Here is a 22236-nt window from a genome sequence, read left to right as displayed (position 1 = left end):
ATCCCGAGACATAGGTTGCTTGAAAGGGGAAAATAATGAGGTGGAGGAGGGGTTTCAGCCTGTAAACCAGAATTTTAGTAATGATCTTGTAGGTGGTATTGATGAGGCTAATATGACGGTAGTCTGCCGGTGTTCGGAGATCCTAAAACAGAGGAACTCCTAAATATTTAAGATACGATACAAACTAAAAAAGAAATACAACACTGTGCATTACAATAAAGAGGAACAAGAATCATCTATTACTCTGGAGAATATGAATGAGTTCAAGACTTTACATACCAAGAACGATGAATTCAAATGATCATTGATGTAAAAAAAAATAAGTAGTTAACCAGTAACAAATTTATGTAGTGAGAATTGGAGGGAGAAAGTCGGATTTACCACCAAGAACGTTAGCTTTAGTATCGGGGAAGAACTCAGACCCGGGCAACTTTGTAACAACTCCTTTATTTGTTATTGAAATTGGGTAAGTAAGCAAATGGCCTGGCAGATCATTTTCTAGTTCTTCTTTTGAGTATAATTCCCAGTATTTATCAGCTATTTCGTTCACATTTTGAATGCATTTTAAGCTTTCAGGCATGAGGAAACTGTCATCAAGTATACCAAGGTGTTCATACCATAATGCCATTCGAAAACCATGGATTTCTCCCTTTGCTCTTTTTCGCTTGTTTGATATATGATATGGTTGGTAAGCTCCCATTGCAATCTCGGTGTCTCTTGCACCATCCATTGATCTCTGGTTGATATTTGCTGATCCAATTATAATATACTCATCGTCAACTGCAAAAGGCATACACTATGCGGTTCAGAAGTCTACGTCATAATCGACTATTAAACAACCGGTTTCTCTACAAAACTCCAACTTGTAGAAAGAAGGTGAGGGGTCTCATGATCTACTAAAAAGATGTTTGATAGGCTCAAAGAACGCGACTCGTTAGGGAAGGTATGAGAATAGTCCCACATGAACCAACGAAAGTATAGTTCAAATTGATCAAAGAAGTTATTTTAATTCTTGATGGTTTTCAAAAGAAATACAAGTCTCTATTTATAGAGTTTGAATACTACTAGTTGCCATATAACATTTTCTAATATCTAAGGCCATGTTTGGCGCGTGAGAATGGAATGTGATTCTCGGAATTACATTCCCATAACGCAATTCCTGGGAATCAGATCATTCTCTTTGATGTTTGGTCTGACTAGGAATATGAATTTTATTTTCGATAGATTCCTTACTTGGTGTTTGGTTCGTGTAGGAATCAGAATATAAATTTTTGTAAAAGTCCTATTATATCATTGAACTACATAAATAAAACGTCAACTTTGTTATATATTTTGTTCGGTATTATCTATTCAAATTTGTAGATATGAAATAATAACGTGATAAACCAATTTAAGTAGTATTTAAAATTTTATTTAAAATATATAAAGATCTTGGCTAAAAACTTTTCGTTTTAAACATTATGAAATCGATTGGAATGAAAATAGAACAATAAAAAGGGAAAAAAACTAGATAGAGGAAGAGAGAGTTACGTTCGAGCGAGAGATATGGTGGTGGCTAACCATAGGTTTTAAATTTTTTTTAGTTGTGATATTATGTGGAGGACGATTTTAATAATAGTCATTCTAATGTTTTATTAAGGATAATGTGGTCTATAAATATTAAAACAAAGCATTCCCGGGAATGGGAATCACAAACCCACCCCCTCATTGTGTTTGCTATTACCCCATTTTGAGGGAATTCTATTCTCCGGGAATAGGATCCCCCCTGCATTCCTGCGAGCCAAACAGTAATCAGGATTATGATTCCTAGGAATCACATTCCATTCCCAGGCGATTCCCGCACGCCAAACATACCTAATAGTTTCTAATATATTTACTAGTTTCTAATATTTACTATTTTCTAATATCTTAATATAGGAAAGAATGGAATATATCAATATGAAAAGAATCTTAACACTCCCCCTCAAGTAGGTGCATAGATATCGCACATGCCTAACTTATTCACCAATTCAAAAAATATTCGACTTGATATTGCTTTGATAAAAACATCGACCAGCGTGTTAACCATTTGCAAAACAGTTCGCACTTGCAGCAGAATTATCACTATGACCTAACTCAAACTCCAAAACATAAATTTCTTCACTGAGCTTGTCACTCTCCTGCTCCAATAATTTTAGCCTCAATGCTTCGTTGTTTAACCGCTCGTTGCGCTCATTGAGCAGGTTTATCTCGTTATGTTGGTGATCCATGACCTCCTTTATAATTTACCTTTTAGTTCTTTGATAGTGGATTCCTTTCTAGCAAGTGATGTCTTCAATTCCTGAATAAGAATTCCTTTCTCTGTTGCACTCTTTGTTTCCACATGTGCATCTTCAATTCAATAGCCTCCTTTTTAAATCTTTTTCTTTCTTCACTAAGACAACTGATAATCAATTCACGTCGTTTGACTTCTGATACTGATTCTTCTGCCTTCTGGTTGGCCAATGAGGCCATAAACATGTTATTTACCAAGTTCAGGTGCTTCCACAGTTACCTCCACTTGCTTCACATGTGTGCTTACTTGACCAACTATCGTCATAATTTCAATCACCTCTTTTTGCACGCCTGCAAACTTAATACATATGTCACTGGAACATGAAACACAAGAATATCATTGGTCAATAATTTGATGCCATTAGTTCATCCTCCAACTTCTCACATCAAATTGACTCTCTTGTAGTTTAAGTAACTCGAATTCCGCACGCTCTTTTTAACCTTTTTCTTCCAATAATTTCTCTTTTAATAACTTACTGTTTTGATGAGAGGATTTCAACTTCCTTGCTTCTTGGACTTCAGACTCATAGTTCCTTAGCTTTTCTTGCAACTGTTTCACCAAAATACTTGTATCTGCAAACGTATCTTCTTGGGATCGAGAACTAAGAGTTGACACTTTCTTCTCCACTTCGCACTTTTTGTGCAGACACTAGTTTAGTTAATTTTTGAGTTTCTCTAGTTGTTCCACGTAGCAGAGTTTATCCCTAAAGTTATTTTTCTCCACTTCTATGTTACCTGTAGTGATGACTACCATTGTTGAAGCTTGCTCAACAGTTGGATTTTCTTTCTTTGTATCAAGAAGTGCAGCTACAAGGGTTTTCTTAGAGTTTTTCTTTTGATTATAATCCCACCATTCTGGACAACCTACTAATTCATAACAATGACTTTTGGTATAACCAGTTTTGTTGCACTGAGTACACTTATAAGAAGATTTGTCGGACTCACAAGTAGCTTTAACAAAATTATTTTTTGTCTTATTTCGAGACATCATTGCGGAAGCATCAGTTGTTTCAGATTCTCCATTCATCGTTGTGTGTCGAACAAGCTCACGACGAACCAAAGCATAACACTCTTCTAAATCAGGAATGGGATCCTTTCTCAAAATTTCACCACGAATTTGTTCAAATTCACCATCTAACCTAGCAAGAAAAATATGCACAAGTTGTCGTTGAATTGATTTACGATAAGATATAATATCGTTTTCGTTTTCCATGATTACTTTATCACGGTGATCTAATTCACTAAAGATCTCAACCAGTTCACCATAATAACCGGGAGTATCCTCCCATTCTCTTTGGCAAAAAAATGTCATCTAATTCAAAGAGAAGACTTGCAACTCGTTGGATCCATCATAAAAAGCTTTAGATAAAGCTTTCCAAATATCACGAGCTACAGGTAATCGAATGTATCGCTTCATAATTGCTGGAGTCACATACATCAACAACCATCTATTGACCCTGTGATTTTCTACGTACCACTTCTCATATTTAACATCATCTTCAGCAGGTGGTAATGAATTACCTCGAATAAACGAAAGTTTTTCTTTTTCAGCAATATGCATCTTCATGATTTGAGACCACATATCATAATTTTTTTCATTCAATATAATCGCTGAATTAAAGGATCCTCCTGATTGAAAAATTGTACCAATTGTCTGATCCATCTTTTCCAGCATATTAATATAAGAAAAAGTTTATATCAGAACATTTGAAGAACTGAATCTCTGAGAAGATGTCTTCCACCAACTCAAAAGCCTTGTAAATTTTGAGACAATATAGATCACACAATAGCAATTAAAGTTATTGTTTATCTTTTTTGGCTTCTTTTTAATACAAAAATAAATTCTCTCTTTGAAATAAAAACTGATGAAGGCTTCTTTTTCCTTCTTTGGAGCTAAGATAGAAAAAAGAAGACGAAGGTTCTTTCTCCTTCAATCGACAGAAATTTCAGAAAACAAATTTAAGACCGTTAGTTCTAATACCTAATTCAAAGTGATCAAAGAAATTGTTTTATTCTTTGATGGTTTTCAAAAGAAATACAAAACTCGACTCTATTTATAGAGTTGGAATACTACTAGTTTCTAATTTACTAGTTGCTAATATCTAATAGTTTCTAATATATTTACTAGTTTCTAATATTTACTATTTTCTAATATCATAATATAGGAAAAATATATTTTTTCTTGACAAATCGACTACGATATATGTTAGTCGTTACAAGGCATTAATACAACATTAAGATGTGATAAGCACGATAACCGCCTAAGTTAAACTAATAATTAAAGAGGCGTAAAGCCCGACAACAAAGAGCCTAAAGTCCGACAACATCTACTTCATTTAGTGCCTAAATTACATGGGATAAATCTCGATGATAAACTGCTTTCCCCCGAGACTCGATCCCAAGACCTCATATGCTTAAGAGAGATGTCCTACCACTACACTAAAGGGTGGTGGAAAGATATTATATGAAATATTTCAATATAAGAAAGAATCTCAACAAGTATCATGACCAACAATATAACATCTAGGACCTCTTTACTTATTGTTAATTGGTTTTGAGTTGAATCTCCATGAACATAATATTTTTTACTTACTAGAGTGGTCTAATTTTTCATTTTACACTAGCAATAGTCTAAACCTTGACTTATTTTGGAGTTCTGCTCTGATTTCATACTAAAATTTGTTCGCCGTGCTATATAGATGGCAGAATGGAGTGTATGTGTGTGTATGTTGTTTATTTTACATTTATTCACGTATGTAGTAGGCTCACTATTCCAAATATTGGGAAATAAAGTTGATAATGAAGATCAATCAATAAGTTGTCTGAATAATTTGCTTACCTATCATCATCTTGCTATGAACATAGATCATGAAGCGCCGATGTTGTTGAGCTCTACCATAATGTGAATCAGGTTCTGGTTTTTGTGAGGGAACATACTCCCCAGCCTTCTTCAACTCCCGATTACCAAGGCAAAAGAACGTTAAGTAATCCTTCGGGTTTGCCTGAATTCTGTTAGCTCGAATGGCCTGAGCAATATCAGTGTACATCATATCCATTGTCCTCCTCTGCCAATCTAATATTGCTTGAACAGAAGCACTATTTGGAATTCCTTCTGGCCACATTGGTATCACAACATAGACACTAAACCTCTCTCCTGCTTCAATCTTGCTAACAATCTTAAGTGAGAGTTCTTTTGGAATAAGATTTAAAGCACCAATGTCTTCGACTTTGATCCCGTCTGGTTTCCAACCGAAACAACTTCCAACAAAATATTGGTTTTCAATATAAATGAAGTTTTTTGCTCGTCGAATAGCATTTATATAAGCATCTTGAATGCTTCGGTCTATGATGTGATCTTTACCACTAACAAGTCCTACTCTAGCTGCTTCTTCGGGTTTGTCAGGAAAGCCAAAAGCAGCTCCACCATCGATAGAACGAAACAATTGAACATTCCATGTTTCATGATCTACTAGGTTTATAACAGGAGAAGGAATAATTATATCATTAAGATCTGTAAGATTAAGAAGAAGATCAGCTTCGCCTTGCTTTTCCCACCGTTGTTCAAAGTTGTGTAAAACATCCCAAGCAACAAGACCTTCAAGTTTCGAATGGATATCATGCCAGGGCTCCCTCGGGCCACCTTTACTGATGGAAGCTCCGGGGAAATTCGGCTGATTGAAATCAGAATGATGAACTGTATCCAAGGTCCCAAAAAGGGAATGGGATTGGGTATCATATCTTCCATTGCAAAGATCAATACCCCCTACAAAACTCACAACTCTTCTTGTATTTGACCTTCTTCCTGGCACTTCATGATCGACTATAACAGTCTTCTGATGATGAGTAAACATGGTAGAAATTTGTAAGTCTTGAACCACACTTGTTCCGTTATCAGGATTACGGGGACAAAGAACACAATGAACATTAGTGTTCTTGAAGTATTCCGCAGTTTCTTGATCATGGGTAGCCATTAGTCCATCCTTCTTTAACAATCCCGCAGAAGTTCTGTCATCCCAAACAAGCATAAGAACCTTAATACCTTCACCTGCTCTCTTCTTGAGTAACTCACCCAGGGTTATATCGCCTCGAGGCTTTTGCCTCGTCAAATCTCTTATCAAGGTGATTTCTGTATACACAGACCATCCTGTAATGTAAATAAAATGTCTTGCATTACTAATTGCGTCAAAGATATCCTCCCAACATCTTTTTGGTTCGTAGAACTTCCCTCCAGAGAGAGGTATACGAGGAATGAAACTATTGGAAACATGAGCATCTTGATAAAGGGAAACTTTACACCCTTGCCTTTGCGGAAAGTATGTCCGAGGAACACCAGAGAAGTTAGAACTTCTAATCCCACGGCCCCAACTACGGTCTTTTGTAACATCAAAAAATTGTAATTTCACATGAATCTTAGCTCCTCCTTGAACAGGATTTCGATCGTTTTCCATGATCTCAAGCCATCTATCCACTTCTGTCCCATCTAGAATCTCTCCAACAGGCAAGTACGCTCTTCCAATTAAAATTGCTCCAATAGGATTAGCATATTTGACAGTGAAGATAACAGTAGAAACCATATGAGCGCAATAAATATGGAAGGACTCAAACCACTGAGGATTAGCAGGGTCATCTTCGACCAATCTTGTTCGGCCAACCCTAGCTTTTTCTAGATCGATTGTTGCATATACTTTTGTTGCACCTTTGCCACCACCTACAGTCTCCTCAATATTTTCCACAATCTACAATAAAAATCAGAAGTTGTTAAAATAGATCACAAAGAAAGAAATGAAAAACTTGGTAATATGAAAGGAGAAGGTGATCCATCAAATCTAGAAAAGAAAGACCTGATTTTCGCATAGTACTGTTCTCTTGATCCACGATAACAACCTTCTCATAGATACTGTTTTTCTACCCACATTCTCCAATTTTTCAGTAAAATAGAGAATATAGGGTAAAATATAGAAAACAAAAAGGTTAGATAAATGAGTAAGATCATGATACTCCATAAAAATAAAAGAACACCAACAAATGGTTACTGATGAATGCATTAAAACCCCTGAGAGTTAGATCATTTGGTCTGGCCATGGGTATACCCCCCACAGGTCCCCAGTAAGATTCCTCTCAAGGCTACTGAAGTTTCCGCGCAACTGTTTATACTTCACACCTCCATAGATTAGTCGAGTTGGGCATAAGCTGAATTAGATTACCATATCTAAAAAAAGAGCACTTCACCTATTCTTACAATTATGTAACATATTAGACTACTACCCTAAAGAGCACCATTAGATTACTAAGAAATTGTAAAGAAACATTGTACTCAAAATTTTCAATTAAGCTAGACCAATCGACTGCATTCACATTGCATACCTTAGGTCCATTGCCGGATGCTCTGTCAGAATACGTTATGAAATTTGCCTCCAAAATGGTGGCCTGAATTGTTCCATGGAGCAGAATCATCGCCATATCTTACCTGTTCCATTATCACAAAGGACAAGATCAACTAAAAATAGTTGAAACCCCTTACTCTCAAACAGTGTTACTCGGAACGCGGATCACTATGGTGACGTTGTATGTGTAGGGGTATACGACATGATACCAAGTAAGTATCCGGTATGCGAGGGGTATAGCTCCTTTTTTATGCTATTTTCGATTTTCGTACATTTTCTATTATTTTGCTAAATAAAGGATAGGAAAGTGTTAAAAGAGATCAAGTGTTAGAGACGACTCACTCGCCGCAAGTTTTAGGAGGAACATGTGAGGAAAAGAGACACCTTTAACACTTCTGCGGAGCGCTTTTAAAAACTTCCCTATTAAATACACTTACTCTTAGACATTCTATCTCTATAAACTAGTTGAGCTTATAAATTTCTACCAAGAAATTAGCTTAATTAGGAATGTAGATTTCGATACCCAAACTTGGGGTACTGGATCAGGTTTACCCACACAAGAAATGCACGAGGAATCTAATATGTGTTAAGCAAGCTGGGTAGAGTATCTGTTAATAGCTTAGTTTTTTTTTATGAGATATCGTAATAGCTTAGTTGGTTGTCTCTTTGGATCTATTGTGAGAGTGTAAGAAGGAAGACACTCATAAGAAGATTGAAGAGTGTTCGAGTGTTGAAGCTAAAGGAGATTGGAAGGAAGAAGGAGTAACAGATTTAACTGTCTGAGTCAGTGTCTATCGACACCTCTGCTACACGTGTTATTCACATGTGTGAGTCATAGAGATTAGTTAGTGTTAGTTAATCTGAGATTAACAACTAACAACTTGATAACTAACTTTCTCTCTCTCTAGTTCTTCTTTCTATTTCAATCTTTGTGTATATAATGAGTGAGACTTGTATTGAGAAACTTAGTGAAAGATTAATGAAATTCGATTTCTATCTTTATTACATGGTACCAGAGCCCTAAGAGTTTCAGATCAAAATTGATTTTCGAAAACCTAAATTGGGACGAGAGACCGATAGAAAACAAAGGAGTTGAAACTTCCGTCATCAAGGAATCGGAGTATTCAATCTTCTCAAAACACAATCTTGAAAGATTTTTCTTCTGAATCAAAGAATCAGGGAATTCATCTCCTCAAATGGATAATCCAGAAATTATCAACAATCCACCAGTTCATCATATGAATCTAAACACAAGTCAGGTTTCTTACAATGCTAATATTACAAATTTGATTTCTATAAAGTTAGATGGTTCAAATTTCTTGATCTGGAAAGATCAGATTGAAAATGCATTGATAGGAAATGATTTAATCTGTTATATTGATGGAACTTATGAAGAACCCCCACAATTGGTTGTGATAGAAGGTAGGGATACTGTGAATCCTGCCTATCTTCAATGGAGGAAGAATGATAGTTTTGTCAAGTCTTGCATCAAAGCTACCATTAGTCAATCCATTGCTTCTGACATTCTTGGCTTGAAAACTGCTAGAGATATATGGAGATATCTTGAACAAATTTATCTTCAAGAATTTGAAGCCAAGAAAGCATCACTTAGGCATAAACTTCAAACCATTAAGAAGGGAAATCTCTCAATTTCCCAATATCTTAGCATGATCAAGAATCTTGCTGATTCCTTAGTGGCTGTTAATGATAGGGTTAGTGAAGCTGAATTAGCTAGAATAGCTCTTCAAGGTCTAGGAAAAGAGTATTCTCAATTTGTAATTACAATCCAAAATAGAGATGGAGCCCTAAGTTTTGGAGAATTAAGAAGTAGGTTAACTCACCATGAGCATTGGTTGAAGGAACAGGATTTAAGTGAAGAAAATGAATCATACTTTGTAAAAAGATATCAACCAAGAGTTACTATGAAATCTCCTTTTAATAACCCTAGGAATTCAAATCAAAATCAGGGTTCTGATGGATATCAACAAAGAATTCAGTATAAACCTAATCAGAGGCAATCAATTTCACAACCAAGAAACACTTTTTTTGATTATACTACAATACCTTGTGGTATATGTTATAAATGGGGACACACTGCTAGGCAATGTAGAATGAGGTTTAAAGACTTTTCAGACTCTTCTTCTTCAAATAGACTACCACAGAAAAACTCTGCAAATTTACACCTACAAGAGCTAGAAGAAGATGAAGAAGAAGAGGAAGAAGGATACCCTGAACAGCAACATGAGGAGGATGAGCAAGCTCATTATCACTATAGTGATGAAACTCAAGAACCAATTCTTGTTGACTATAGTAATGAAACTCAAGAATTTACTCATGAGGAAGCACATATATCAAATTATAAAGGAGATGATAAGAAATGGATTGCTGACACAGGAGCAAGCAGCCACATGACCCACACCAAAGGTAATCTCACTGAATGTTTTCCCTACAAAAGAACAAGTGGGGTTATGATAGGAGATGGCAAGTCTCTCCCTATATCTAGCACAGGCCAAGCAAATGTTACTGCTGGTACAACCTCTTTCAAACTTAAAAAGGTACTTCATCTACCCTCAATCCAAAAGAATCTCTTTTCTATCTCTAAATTTACTAAGGAAAATTTCTGTAGTGTTGAGTTTCTGCCTTGGGGTTTTCTTGTAAGAGACTTATGGTCAAAAGAGGTACTTGCAGATGGACCTATGGTAAACAACTTGTATAGCATTGATTTCACTATTAATCCATATGCTAGCACACAAGAACATATGGAAGAAGCCTTTTCTGTCACAGCATCTGCTCAAACTTGGCATGAGAGGCTTGGACATCCATCCAAAGAGATTATAATGAGCTTAGAAAGAAATAAGAGAATCAAACTAAGCTCAAAAGATCTTATGACAATATGCTCTTCCTGTCAGCTAAGCAAAAGTCACAAGCTACCATTTGCTTCTTCAGAGAGCTCAACTAATGGTCCTCTTGAGTTAATCCATTGTGACATATGGGGACCATCACCTGTCACCACTAAGTCAGGAATAAGATACTATATACTATTTATGGATGACTACAGTAAATTCTTTTGGATATACCCAATGCAGCTCAGATCAGATAGTGTGAGGTGCTTTCAATCTTTTCAAAGACATTATGAAAAGCTTCTATCAGTACCCATCAAAAGCTTCCAAAGTGATGGAGTATCTGAGTTAGCTAAGGGTGATTTTAGAGCTCATTTGGAAAAGTGTGGTATAATTCAGGAGCTCATGCCCTTACACTCCAGAGCAAAATGGTGCAGTTGAGAGGAAGAACAGGCAGATAACTTCAGTAGGAAACACATTGCTGATTAAGGCATCTATGCCTAAATACTTCTGGTTTCATGCTTATGATACAGCTTCATATCTAATCAACAGGACTCCAACAAAGGTACTCTCATACCTTACTCCTTATGAAGTACTTTTTGGCCAAACTCCAGACTATTCAATGCTTAAAGTGTTTGGTTCTATGTGTTATCCCTATTTGGGAGATGTGAAAAGTGATAAATTGAGTCCTAGGTCAGTAGAATGTGTGTTTATAGGCTATAGTACTACACAAAACGGGTATAGATGTCTTGACTTATCCTCTAACAAGGAATATGTCTCAAGACATGTGATTTTTGATGAGACTTGCTTCCCTTTTGCTGTTAGAACAGACCTTTCCACTCCAATTCCTCAGGAACAGCATACCACATATCAATTTTTTCAGCTGCCTCCCTTACAACAAAGTCCATTAACATCTATACCATCCTATCATGAGAGCTACCCATTAAATGATCAGGAGTTAGCTCCATCTTCAAGTGCTAGTTCCACTTCAACTCCCTTAGCTACACAGCTTAGTGACACCACTATAGCAGCATCTACTTCAAGAGAGCAGGTCCTCTCTGTCCCTCCTCCAAGTGAGTCACCCCCTATTACCAATGTACATCCTATGCAAACAAGACTCAAAAGTGGTATAGTTAAACCAAAAGGTATCCTTGATCATGTTACTACTTTTACAACACCTCATGCTCTCCACACTTCCTATATTGCTGCCTTACATCCTATTCCTGAGCCTAAGACATATAAAGCAGCTGCTCAAAATGAGAATTGGGTTCAAGCTATGAAGGCAGAATATGAGGCATTGATTCAGAATCATACATGGGTTTTGACACCTAAACTCCCGACAATGAATATCCTTGGGTGTAAATGGGTTTTCAAGGTCAAATATAACTCAGATGGTTCTCTAGAGAGGTACAAGGCCAGACTTGTAGCTCAAGGGTATACTCAACAAGAGGGTGTTGATTATCAGGAAACCTTTAGTCCTGTGGTGAAAATTCAAACAGTAAGAGTGGCATTAACACTGGCAGTCACACATCAATGGCCTATTCAGCAACTTGATGTCTCAAATGCTTTCCTTCATGGAGACTTACATGAAGCAGTCTATATGAAGCAACCACCTGGTTTTGAAGATCCTACATATCCTGACTATGTGTGTCTTCTGCAAAAATCTCTCTATGGCCTCAAGCAGGCTCCAAGAGCTTGGTTTACTAGAATAGCTTCTTATTTGCAGAAGTGGGGTTTTAAGAAAAGCTCTTCAGACACTTCTATGTTTGTATTCTCATCAGATGGACAGATTCTTATCTTTCTCCTTTATGTTGATGATATAATATTAACTGGGTCTAGCTTGGATTTGATTCACAAGCTGGTTAGTGCTCTTGGATGTGAATTTTCAATGAAGCAGTTGGGATCTCTTCATTATTTCTTGGGTATAGAGGTCATAGCTCATGGTTCTTCTCTTCTTTTGACTCAAACCAAGTATATTACTGAGTTGCTTCACAAGTCAGAGCTTTTGGACAGCAAACCTAGTGTGATTCCAGTCTCTTCTGGTAGAAGAGCTTCCAAATTTGATGGAGAACCAATTGATAATTCACTTTTCTTTAGAAGTATGGTTGGGGGTCTCCAATATGCCACTATGACTAGACCTGATATTGCATTTGCTGTGAATTACCTAGCTCAATTTATGCAAAGTCCCAGCTCCACTCATCTGATTTTGCTGAAAAAGGTACTTAGGTACCTTAAGGGTACTTTGGGTGCTGGCATTACTATTATTTCAGGAGACATTTCATCTCTTTCAGGCTATTCTGACTCAGATTGGGGTAGCTGCCCAGATTCAAGAAGGTCTACTAGTGGATACTGCCTCTTCTTAGGCTCCACTGTGATTTGTTGGTCTTCTAAGAAGCAGCATGTGGTGTCTAGGTCTTCTACAGAGGCAGAGTACAGGGCTCTTTCTTTGGCTGTCTCAGAGATGCTCTGGGTTTCTTATTTGCTGAAAGAGCTTCATCAACCAGTTCAGCTGCCTATGAAGCTATTTTGTGATAATATGGGGGCAAAGTATTTGGCTTCCAACCCAGTTCTCCATGCCAGGACAAAACATGTTGAAATTGACTTCCATTTCATTAGAGATTTGGTGATGAATGGAACTTTGGTGATTGAGTTTGTTGCTTCTCAGGAGAATTTGGCTGATATATTCACCAAGGGTGTTCTTCATTCTACTCTAAGTTCTATTAGGTACAAACTCATGTTTGTTCCACAACATGGGTTTGAGGGGGGTTGTAAGAAGGAAGACACTCATAAGAAGATTGAAGAGAAGATTGAAGAGTGTTCGAGTGTTGAAGCTAAAGGAGATTGGAAGGAAGAAGGAGTAACAGATTTAACTGTCTGAGTCAGTGTCTATCAACACCTCTGCTACACGTGTTATTCACATGTGTGAGTCATAGAGATTAGTTAGTGTTAGTTAATCTGAGATTAACAACTAACAACTTGATAACTAACTTTCTCTCTCTAGTTCTTCTTTCTATTTCAATCTTTGTGTATATAATGAGTGAGACTTGTATTGAGAAACTTAGTGAAAGATTAATGAAATTCGATTTCTATCTTTCTTACAGAGAGGTCCTAGGTTCGGTTGCTATTAATTACTCTTAGTCTTTGTAAGAGCAGGCAATGCATCCTAGGTCAATGCTTTGAGTCTTGTATTTACCATGTTTACTTTAATAGTACAATTTTGATAGTCTAAGAGCTCATTTGCTATCGTACGCACATAGCAAATAAGAAAATGAGGGTTTGCACATCTCGTCGAACATTCTCTCTTGCAAATCTCATCTTTCATTCTCTCTCGCAAATCGCGTCACTTCGTTTCTTTTTCTCTTTTTCTCACAAATCTATCTCTGCAACTTTTCTCTCACTATCTCGCACAAATCTTAGTCGTTTTCTTTTTCCTTCTATATTATTCAACATATGTTATCCTAAGAGATCACTTTTCTATCGTATCAAATTGAAAATAAATTTACTTGGAAAAATGTTACAATGATTATATAGCAACTTCATATGTTAAGCTTATATTCTTCAATAATTTATTATCTTTTATAGTTAAATTATTTCAATTTTCTTTTAGTACTTCACGTAAAACTTTTCAAATAACTCGTTCAGAAAGATCTCGACTAAAATTTGACATCGGGCTCCTAAATTGTCAGTCACGGCCTTACTACTCATACATTTCGTGAATCAACACATACATATTCTAATAATAAGAAGAATCAGGTACATAAAATAATACTAATAAAAGGCAAAGTAACTAGAAAATCAGATGGAATCTAACAGAAGAGAATTTCTAGCTCAAACAATTAATTACCAAGATTTGATAGAAACAAACAGATTTTGTAGGGAAGCCGGATTAAACCATACCACAAAACCCTAATATAAGCAGAACTAAATAAAAATAAACTGAAACAAAAACAGTGAAAAAAAATTAGATCAACCCTTACCCGAGAGAACTTGTGAAGCAACTTCAATAGTTCAAGTATGAAGAACAGTTTCTGAAAAAACATTATAATATGAATGAAAAGAATCTCAAGAGATTTGGGTTCTGAAGGAAAGGATTTCTTCATAGGTTTTAAATAAAGAAAATAATCTCAGTGTCTCTCTCTATACAATGAGAGCTTTAATTGAAAGTAAAGAATACAGAAATAGATAGGTGAAGTTGAAGAAGAAAGATCAGATTCTAGGTTTTAGAGAAAGGAGGAAAGCAAAGAATGGTTTACATTTTGCGTGGGAAAAGATTCACATTTTTTGGAATATTCCTTCATGAAATTGATTAAATTAACAAGAAATCTACTTCGTTCAAAAAAAAAAAAAAAAATCTACTTGAAGAGTTTAAGGTGTCCAAGAGACTCGTGCCGACTTTCCGTTTCGAGGTTTAGGTGATAGAGCTCTTTCAGGTCCACTTCTCTGTTAGTTTTCACAATGTCTCGCTCGTGCATGTTCAAAATTGTGACATGTGTCGATCAAGTCAATCAGTTGATTTCTTGAATGGTCAAAGTTGACTAATATTGTGCTCCTGAGTGCCCGTCATGCCCATCGATGTTCAATACCTATGACGACGTTCTGCAAGAAAATCTTGCATTTGTTCGACCCAAGCCAACCTGCTAACTCCAATGGTCTTTAATATATGCTACCAAAACGTCTGAGCCCGAATAAGAGGTACCCATTGGTGTCCGAGCCCGGCATGATTCTGAAACCTAATCTCATCATCAAAATGATATATGCATCAGATAAATCTCATCGAGAATAAACGCAAATGTGCAAGGAGAGCTAAGATCATAAATCTGAGTCACATTTCATAACATGTTTTCCTATTTTGTTTCAAATTTTACGTTTGACGAGTCTTAGAGTTGATTCGGCTTTTTCTAAAATCAGCATAATGTTAGACTAAGAGACTATTGTCTGATTTTATTTTTAAATGTATTGTTGCATCTCCGGTATAAGAAGTGTTACCTAAAGGACCAAACTACTAAGTTCAACAAGAAAAAAACAAAAAAAAGGACCAAACTACTATTGATAAGAAGAAGGGGGTCAAACCAGAAATTAATCATAAATGAGGGGTTAAACTAGATTTAGAGCGTCTGCCCTAGTAAACTTTCTTTCTTAACAATTTTTTCCATATTGTCAACAGTTCGTAGCCCAAGTGGTTCCAAGGTGTTGACATAAACTCCAGAAATCCCTGAAGGTCCCAGGTTCGAATCCCACAGAAGGTGGAATCTTTGGTTAGTTGAATTGGGATTATTAGGGTATAAATAAGGTAGTGTAGTTTTGCTTTAGGCCATTATCTAGTTGGGCTATAGGCCAGGTTATGTTTGACTGGGCTATAGGCCATGTCATGTTAGAGTTTGAGTGGGCGGGTAGCAAGCTTATCACATCTTTGATGTATTCAATGCTAATTGTACGACAACATAATCGGTTTCCAAAAAAAAAACAACTTTTTCCATATTAATTTAAAAAAAAACACTTTTTCCATATTAAATGGAGGTATTTCACATATCTTTATTTCGAAATTAAGTGGGCCTTGAGTGTATCCTAAAAATTCTTTAGGGCATCTAAAATTGGGTAAAAGACTTCGATATCTTCTTCCCCTCTCACCGCCACCGTCAATTCTCTTTTTCCCTCTCACTGTTCCGATGAAAGGATGGATTCTTTTTGTCAGAACCCCTTTAATTTAAAATGCAGGAGACATAGAGAAAGATTTATGGTCAACCAACCACGATCATCTTATGGTCGATCAATCATAAGATTATACTCTAAATCTTATGCTTCGTCGACTACGAAACCCTCGAGTTGGGTCAGAAACCATCCTCCATGTCCCCTTCGTATTCGACGAAGATCTTCGAAGAAGGGGGTTCCGACGAAGGAACCTCTTCCCTTCGTCTACAAAGACTAAGAGATAGAGAGTGGATGAGAAAATGAGAAAGATTGAGGGGAGATGAGAGAAGGATAGAGAGAAAAAAAAATAGTGATGAAGGTCGGAGTTGGTGGTTTGGAGGAGAGGAAGAAAATTTGAATCGTCGACAATCCTTGCTAGTGCGAAGGAAGAAAAGGTGGTGAAGTCTTGGGAGCATCCAACCCCCGAAGATTTTCAAAGATATTTCCGAGTCGCAGCCAAAATTTAGAGTATCTATCTTTTGAAATCTAAAAATGGGAAGCGTAACGAAGAAGTAGACATACCTTACCAAAACTCTGGGTGGAACATATAATTTTTATAAATCTTCTTTGACTGCATTCTTTAATGCAAAATTTTATTCGGGTCTCTAAGACGTTGTGGTGGTAGTTAAATATAGATATTTCAAGAGGATACTCTATTTGTATAGTGTGCGATTAAGATATCTCTAATTTTACAACTCATCATTCTTTAGACAAATAGTGATCAAGTTTCATATATCATCAAAATAACTAAATATTTTTTTTTACAAAATTTATTATGGCATAGAGATAGAACATAACAAATTTAAATATATGCATTAGAGACTCACTAAAATTGGAGGATATCTATTTTTGTCACATTGAAACAATCAAAAGGTGTTTCACTTATGAGAGTGGCCAAAAACCACTCCAAAAAATTAGTGTTAGCACGTGGGGGGAGGAGATTGATCAATCACCTTTGATCCCAAAAAAGAAAAGTTGTACGTGCTCTTGACATGTGAACTTATTCCGAATTTTTTGTCTTCTCTGATTTAGGTTCGAATTTCTCCTAAAATTTGGACCCTTCACTCGTTTTTCCTTATCAAAAAATCCAATATGATGAACAACAAAATTGATTCACATACAAAAGGCTTTAGCTAAAATGGAAATACTAGGGCCGAGGGGTGAACCTAGCGGCAGTTGAAAAAGTTGACCCATCGGAATAACGGATTCTTTTTTAGGTTCCGGTTGGACTTTGGATATGCTCATAGGTCATAATCATCATGCTCTTAATTTATTTTTATTTTGTTGAAACATCATGCGCTTAATTGAAACAGAATAAACCCGAAATATCCTCCTCCGCCTCCGAGTAAAAAGAGGATATCTCTTTCGAATATTCTTCCCCCCTCCTCCTCACCTCATCTCTCTCTTAATTATATATTAACGTCTCTCTTTTTTCTTCTTCTTCAGATCCCCCGTTAATTCTCAGTCAAATTCCGTCTCATCTGAAAAATCAATACCCTACCCTTACTAGTGAATTTTAGAGAGAGAGAGAGAGAAAATGAAGTTTGGAAAGTGTTTGAGTAATCAAATTGATGAAACATTACCTGAATGGAGAGATAAGTTTCTTTCATACAAAGAATTGAAGAAACAATTGAAGTTATTGATCCAAAATGATGGTGAAAGAGCTTTTAAACGACCTAAATTGGTTCATAATGATGATTGTTCTTCGATTTCTTGTGGAAAGGAGATGAATTTTATGACTAGTGAAGAAATTGATTTTATTAGGTTATTAGAAGAAGAACTTGAGAAATTTAATTGGTTTTTTGTTGATAAAGAAGAAGAATACATCATCAGATTAAAGGTATTAATTCTTCTTCTTCTAATTAGGTTATTATTTCTCTCTATAAAATTGCTCAATTTTTAAAGTACAAATTTTGGGTTAAAATCTAGGGTTTCTGTTTTTGGGGCGTTATCTCTCCAGATGTAGCTATAAATTGCGTCATAGTAATTCATTGTTTGTCTTTGGGTACAGGAGTTGCAGGATAGAATAGCAAATGCTAAGGAATCAAAGGAAGAATTGATAAAAGCAAGGAAAGAGATTGTGGATTTTCATGGAGAGATGATTTTATTAGAAAACTATAGTGCTCTTAACTATACTGGTACTTTCTCTCTCTCTCTCTCTAATTGAAATGGCTCCAATTTTTTTGTTGAAAGAGTTGAAATGCACCTAGGTGACTAGGTTGTTCAAATTAGGTTAGATTCTTGATTGGTGTTTGACTTAAATGAGCCCAAAATCAGCCCCGAGTGAGCCACTTGGAGTCTTGGACTAGTCAAGTACATGACGAAAACAAACATTCTGAAATCAACTCGAATCGAGCGATTCAGACCATTTGGGTTTTGGACGAGTCAGATCTAACTTTAGAAAAACACTTGCACTGGTCTTGCTTTGGAGTTGCTAGTTGTTTTAATTTCTAGTGAAATGTTCTAAACATTCTTATAATTTATGTCATTTAGTAGTTTATTAACTCCCAAATTTGTCCTCTACAATATAAAAATCAAAATTTATTTATTCGGATTTTGTTCTTATCTTATTTTTCGCCAACTCATATGATTTAAAACTCAATTTGATGGCATTGGGTTAGACAAGGGACTTAAAATAGAACCAGTGTAATTTGTGGCAATCAGGATCTAGTAGGGTTGCACCTTTTTTCTGATGATTAGAAATCCAGGAGCAACCCAACCATTACAATTGCACCATTTCTTTCTGGATGCTTGGAAACTGGAAAGTGCTTATGAGGTCTACCCTCTCGAGCGAAATGGAGGGAGGGTGTCTTTAACATTTTAGTGATAGGGTTTTTACATGAATATCTGCAAACTCATATGTTTGTGTATGTTTGTCCTATTATTTTCCTTGCTAATACAGTTTTTTACAGGTTTGGTGAAGATACTGAAAAAATACGACAAACGAACAGGAGCCCTCATTCGGTTGCCCTTCATTCAAAGGGTTTTGCAGCAGCCCTTCTTTACCACCGACTTGCTCTACAAACTTGTGAAAGAATGTGAAGTAATGCTTGACCACCTCTTTCCTATTAAAGAGCCTTCAGTTCCAGCAACTGAAACAATTGATGCCAGTGAAAATTGTACTTCCACCACTGCTGCCACCACTTCCTCCTCCGCAACTGCCACCACCAACAACCATACATTGCCAAGAGAATCAAAGGAACTGGAAGAGATTGATTATACAGAAAGCTCGTATATGAAGAGTACAGTATCGGCATTACGGGTATTGAAGGAAATAAGGAGTGGAAGCTCAACAGTGAGTGTGTTTTCATTGCCACCGATTCAGAGTTTTCCTTTGGAAGAAACTTGGAACAGAGTACCTGTTCTTGAACAAGTAGCCAAGTAGTTCATATGATACTCGAAAATAGATATACTAATATCTCTTTGTTGCTTCGTTTTGTAAGGAAGGGAAAGTGTATCATCTTTCTGACTTTCTCTTCCCTTTTTTTCAGACCTTAAGATAGAATTACACTCATGTAAAGAAGTTATTTTGGAAGAAAAGTTTTTGACTTGTAAAATGTAGGTGTGAGCTGCATTCTTTTGATATTATGGAAGTTTTTGTAGTGAAACTCTTCATCTTGAAAAACAGTTCTTTGGGTCAATTCTAAAAGCACTAAGTAATAAGGGTTTCCCTGACATGCTTATACACATTTTTTTCTTTTAATTTCGAATTGAAAAACATAAGAATTTGCAAACTGAACATTGACTTGTTAAAAGTAGTATAGTAAAATATGTATTTGCGATATTAGCCTTTTCACATTCATCGACAAGGATGGTATGAGGACTTCAGTGAGAGTACGAATCGGGGACACCCTACCGGTGGCATGATAAACCTAACAAGAAAGTCCAATGAAAGCTTTCCGCCTAGCCAGCCCAGTATGCCTAGCATGCTTACTCAAGCCCAAATCCCAATTCTCTTAGCGTGCTTGGTCTAGGATGCCATGTCAACTTACTTAGACTCTCTGCATGACCACGTACTCACAAGACCAGATAGCCACGTAGCTGCCTTCGATTGCGAGAGATTGGGTCTGTCCAAATCTATACTATTTTGCCGCACATCGGAGTCATGATAGAAGACCGAGTCTCACGCCACTCCGAAGAAGAGTAGAGCACTTCTAGCGAGAATGAGTCAAACTAGAGGTGGCATACATTGTAGGGTTGAGTTGTTCAACTAATGGTCAAAGGCTACCAATAAACCCCAATGATATCTTGCTATTTTGGTTCTCATAAACCCCACATCTCTAGGCTCACCACCCGCCTTCTACCATCTATAGAGGTGGCATACATTGTAGCGTACCTCTTCTTCTTCTTTGCAAGCCATTATACCAAGCTAGAAAATTCTGGCTAAAAGTCTTCTGTTTTGTCTCGCTTGGCCTCTTTGGAAGTCATTTGTTCTGGACGAACTGAGCCATACTCCGAGTCTCCGACACTATAACCATAGTATGTGATTCTGCTGATCTTCTCCTTAGCGCCACAAAAGTTAATCGGTACACCACACTTCCGTCCCTCACCAACATGTGATATTTAGTTGGGAACATTTGGCACGTGTAAGGAAACCCCTTTCTATTCCTCACATGTGAGAATACGAAGTGAGAGAGTGATTAGGTCCGGATAGAAGAAAAATCCAGACTCTACATATACAGACAGACATCTACTAATTCCTTGTCTCTCCTTCAATTTTTGAGAGACAAATATGGTGTTAGATAACAAAGGGGCATCATTTCTAGGCTTCTTCTTCATTGTCTTCATCTTCTTCGTCTCCTCTCAGTCTCAGGCTGAATCCATAATCACTGCTACCTCAGAACCTCAACTTCTCAGATCTTTCAAGATCGGAAGCAACAAATCTCCAAATAGTTGTTCATACACTGTCCAGATTAGAACCAGTTGTTCTTCTCCCTCTTATACTCGTGACCAGATCAGTCTTGCTTTTGGAGATGCTTATGGCTACCAGGTTCGATTTAAACTCATTCAATTTTATTTGATTGCCGAAACGAAATTCTTAAGAATTAGGTCAACCACATTAAAGAATATCCAATTTAGGTTCTTGGGTATCTTTAGTTCTAATTTTTCGATGAAATTTTGAGAAAATTAGATGAACCCATTATCTAAAATTTGGTATAAATTTGTGGGTATCTTTCTGTTTTTTCTAAATGTTGTACGAATTAGTTCAATTTCTTTTATCTTCCTTAGAGTAAATCAATTTTTTTTTCTGAAAAACCACCTCATAATCTTCTCATTTTCATTTAATTCTTAGATCAAATTTTCAGAAACCAAGAACAACCCATTAAAGTAAACCAAACTTAAAGTTAAGGGTATATCTTAGATTAGATATATGATTTTTTGTATGAATGATTCAGGTTTATGCACCAAGAATAGATAATCCATCATCAAGAGCATTTGAGAGATGTTCAACTGATACATATCACATAAATGGACCATGTATGCACACAATCTGTTATGTATATCTTTACAGAACAGGATCTGACGGTTGGAAACCAGAGTCTGTGAAGATCTATGCTCCAAATTCAAGAGGGGTTTCTTTTGTTTACAATACTTTTATTCCATATGGGGTTTGGTATGGATTCAATTTCTGCAATGGCAACTCAATGATCTCTGAGGTGTAGTGTAAGTGAGTGGAGTAATATTATGTAATTACACCCTCTGTTATATATAACGTTATGAGTCTAAATAAATTGTGAACAACCATTCTAATAGAAACATCTTGTTGTATCAAATATATTAGTATTTGATTTTGTCTTAATTTTAGTTTTTTTTTGTTGAAACGTCTTAATTTTAGTTGAGTTGTATGAATAGTTGTATCGAAGTTAATCACGAATTTTTACAACTTTTATCTTTATCATTCGTGTGATCTGGTCGCTTAAATCTGTTCACTAGGAAGGATGAACTTTTTTGTTATAAATTTCCTTTAATAACCTATTATTTTTCTTGTGAGGGTGGTTTGATCTTAATAA

The 22236-nt window shown here is 36.3% G+C and overlaps 3 protein-coding genes across 4 annotated transcripts; 2 read left to right on the top strand and 1 right to left on the bottom strand.

The window, feature by feature from the left end:
* Positions 1-216: 216 nt before the first annotated feature.
* Positions 217-14937, bottom strand: LOC147537175 (phospholipase D alpha 1-like). Of its 2 annotated transcripts, XM_086639201.1 has the most exons (5): positions 14515-14937; positions 7678-7780; positions 7155-7229; positions 5153-7049; positions 217-780 (listed from the first exon to the last, which is right to left on the bottom strand). In XM_086639201.1, exons 2-5 carry the CDS (start codon positions 7771-7773, stop codon positions 344-346), a joined length of 2505 nt encoding a protein of 834 aa, XP_086495327.1. In that variant the 5' UTR covers positions 7774-7780; positions 14515-14937; the 3' UTR covers positions 217-343. The 2 variants fall into 2 exon arrangements, with proteins under 2 accessions (XP_086495327.1, XP_086495328.1); XM_086639202.1 differs by lacking the exons at positions 7678-7780; positions 14515-14937 and having other exon boundaries at positions 7155-7503.
* A 2535-nt stretch (positions 14938-17472) lies between these two features.
* LOC147537174 (SPX domain-containing protein 1-like) lies at positions 17473-19850 on the top strand. The gene is made up of 3 exons (XM_086639212.1): positions 17473-18065; positions 18237-18363; positions 19138-19850. The coding sequence occupies exons 1-3, from the start codon at positions 17763-17765 to the stop codon at positions 19608-19610; spliced, it is 903 nt and encodes a 300-aa protein (XP_086495338.1). The 5' UTR covers positions 17473-17762; the 3' UTR covers positions 19611-19850.
* A 1031-nt stretch (positions 19851-20881) lies between these two features.
* LOC147537173 (embryo-specific protein ATS3B-like) lies at positions 20882-21999 on the top strand. Its single transcript, XM_086639213.1, has 2 exons — positions 20882-21215; positions 21622-21999. The coding sequence occupies exons 1-2, from the start codon at positions 20958-20960 to the stop codon at positions 21886-21888; spliced, it is 525 nt and encodes a 174-aa protein (XP_086495339.1). The 5' UTR covers positions 20882-20957; the 3' UTR covers positions 21889-21999.
* Positions 22000-22236: the final 237 nt, after the last annotated feature.

The sequence above is a fragment of the Eschscholzia californica genome, unplaced genomic scaffold, assembly GCF_041429995.1.
Source record: "Eschscholzia californica isolate CP2 unplaced genomic scaffold, dmEscCali1.0.p SCAF_5, whole genome shotgun sequence".
Taxonomy (NCBI): domain Eukaryota; kingdom Viridiplantae; phylum Streptophyta; class Magnoliopsida; order Ranunculales; family Papaveraceae; genus Eschscholzia; species Eschscholzia californica.
Note: the sequence above shows the minus strand (reverse complement) of the source record. Positions and strands in the feature narration are given on the sequence as shown.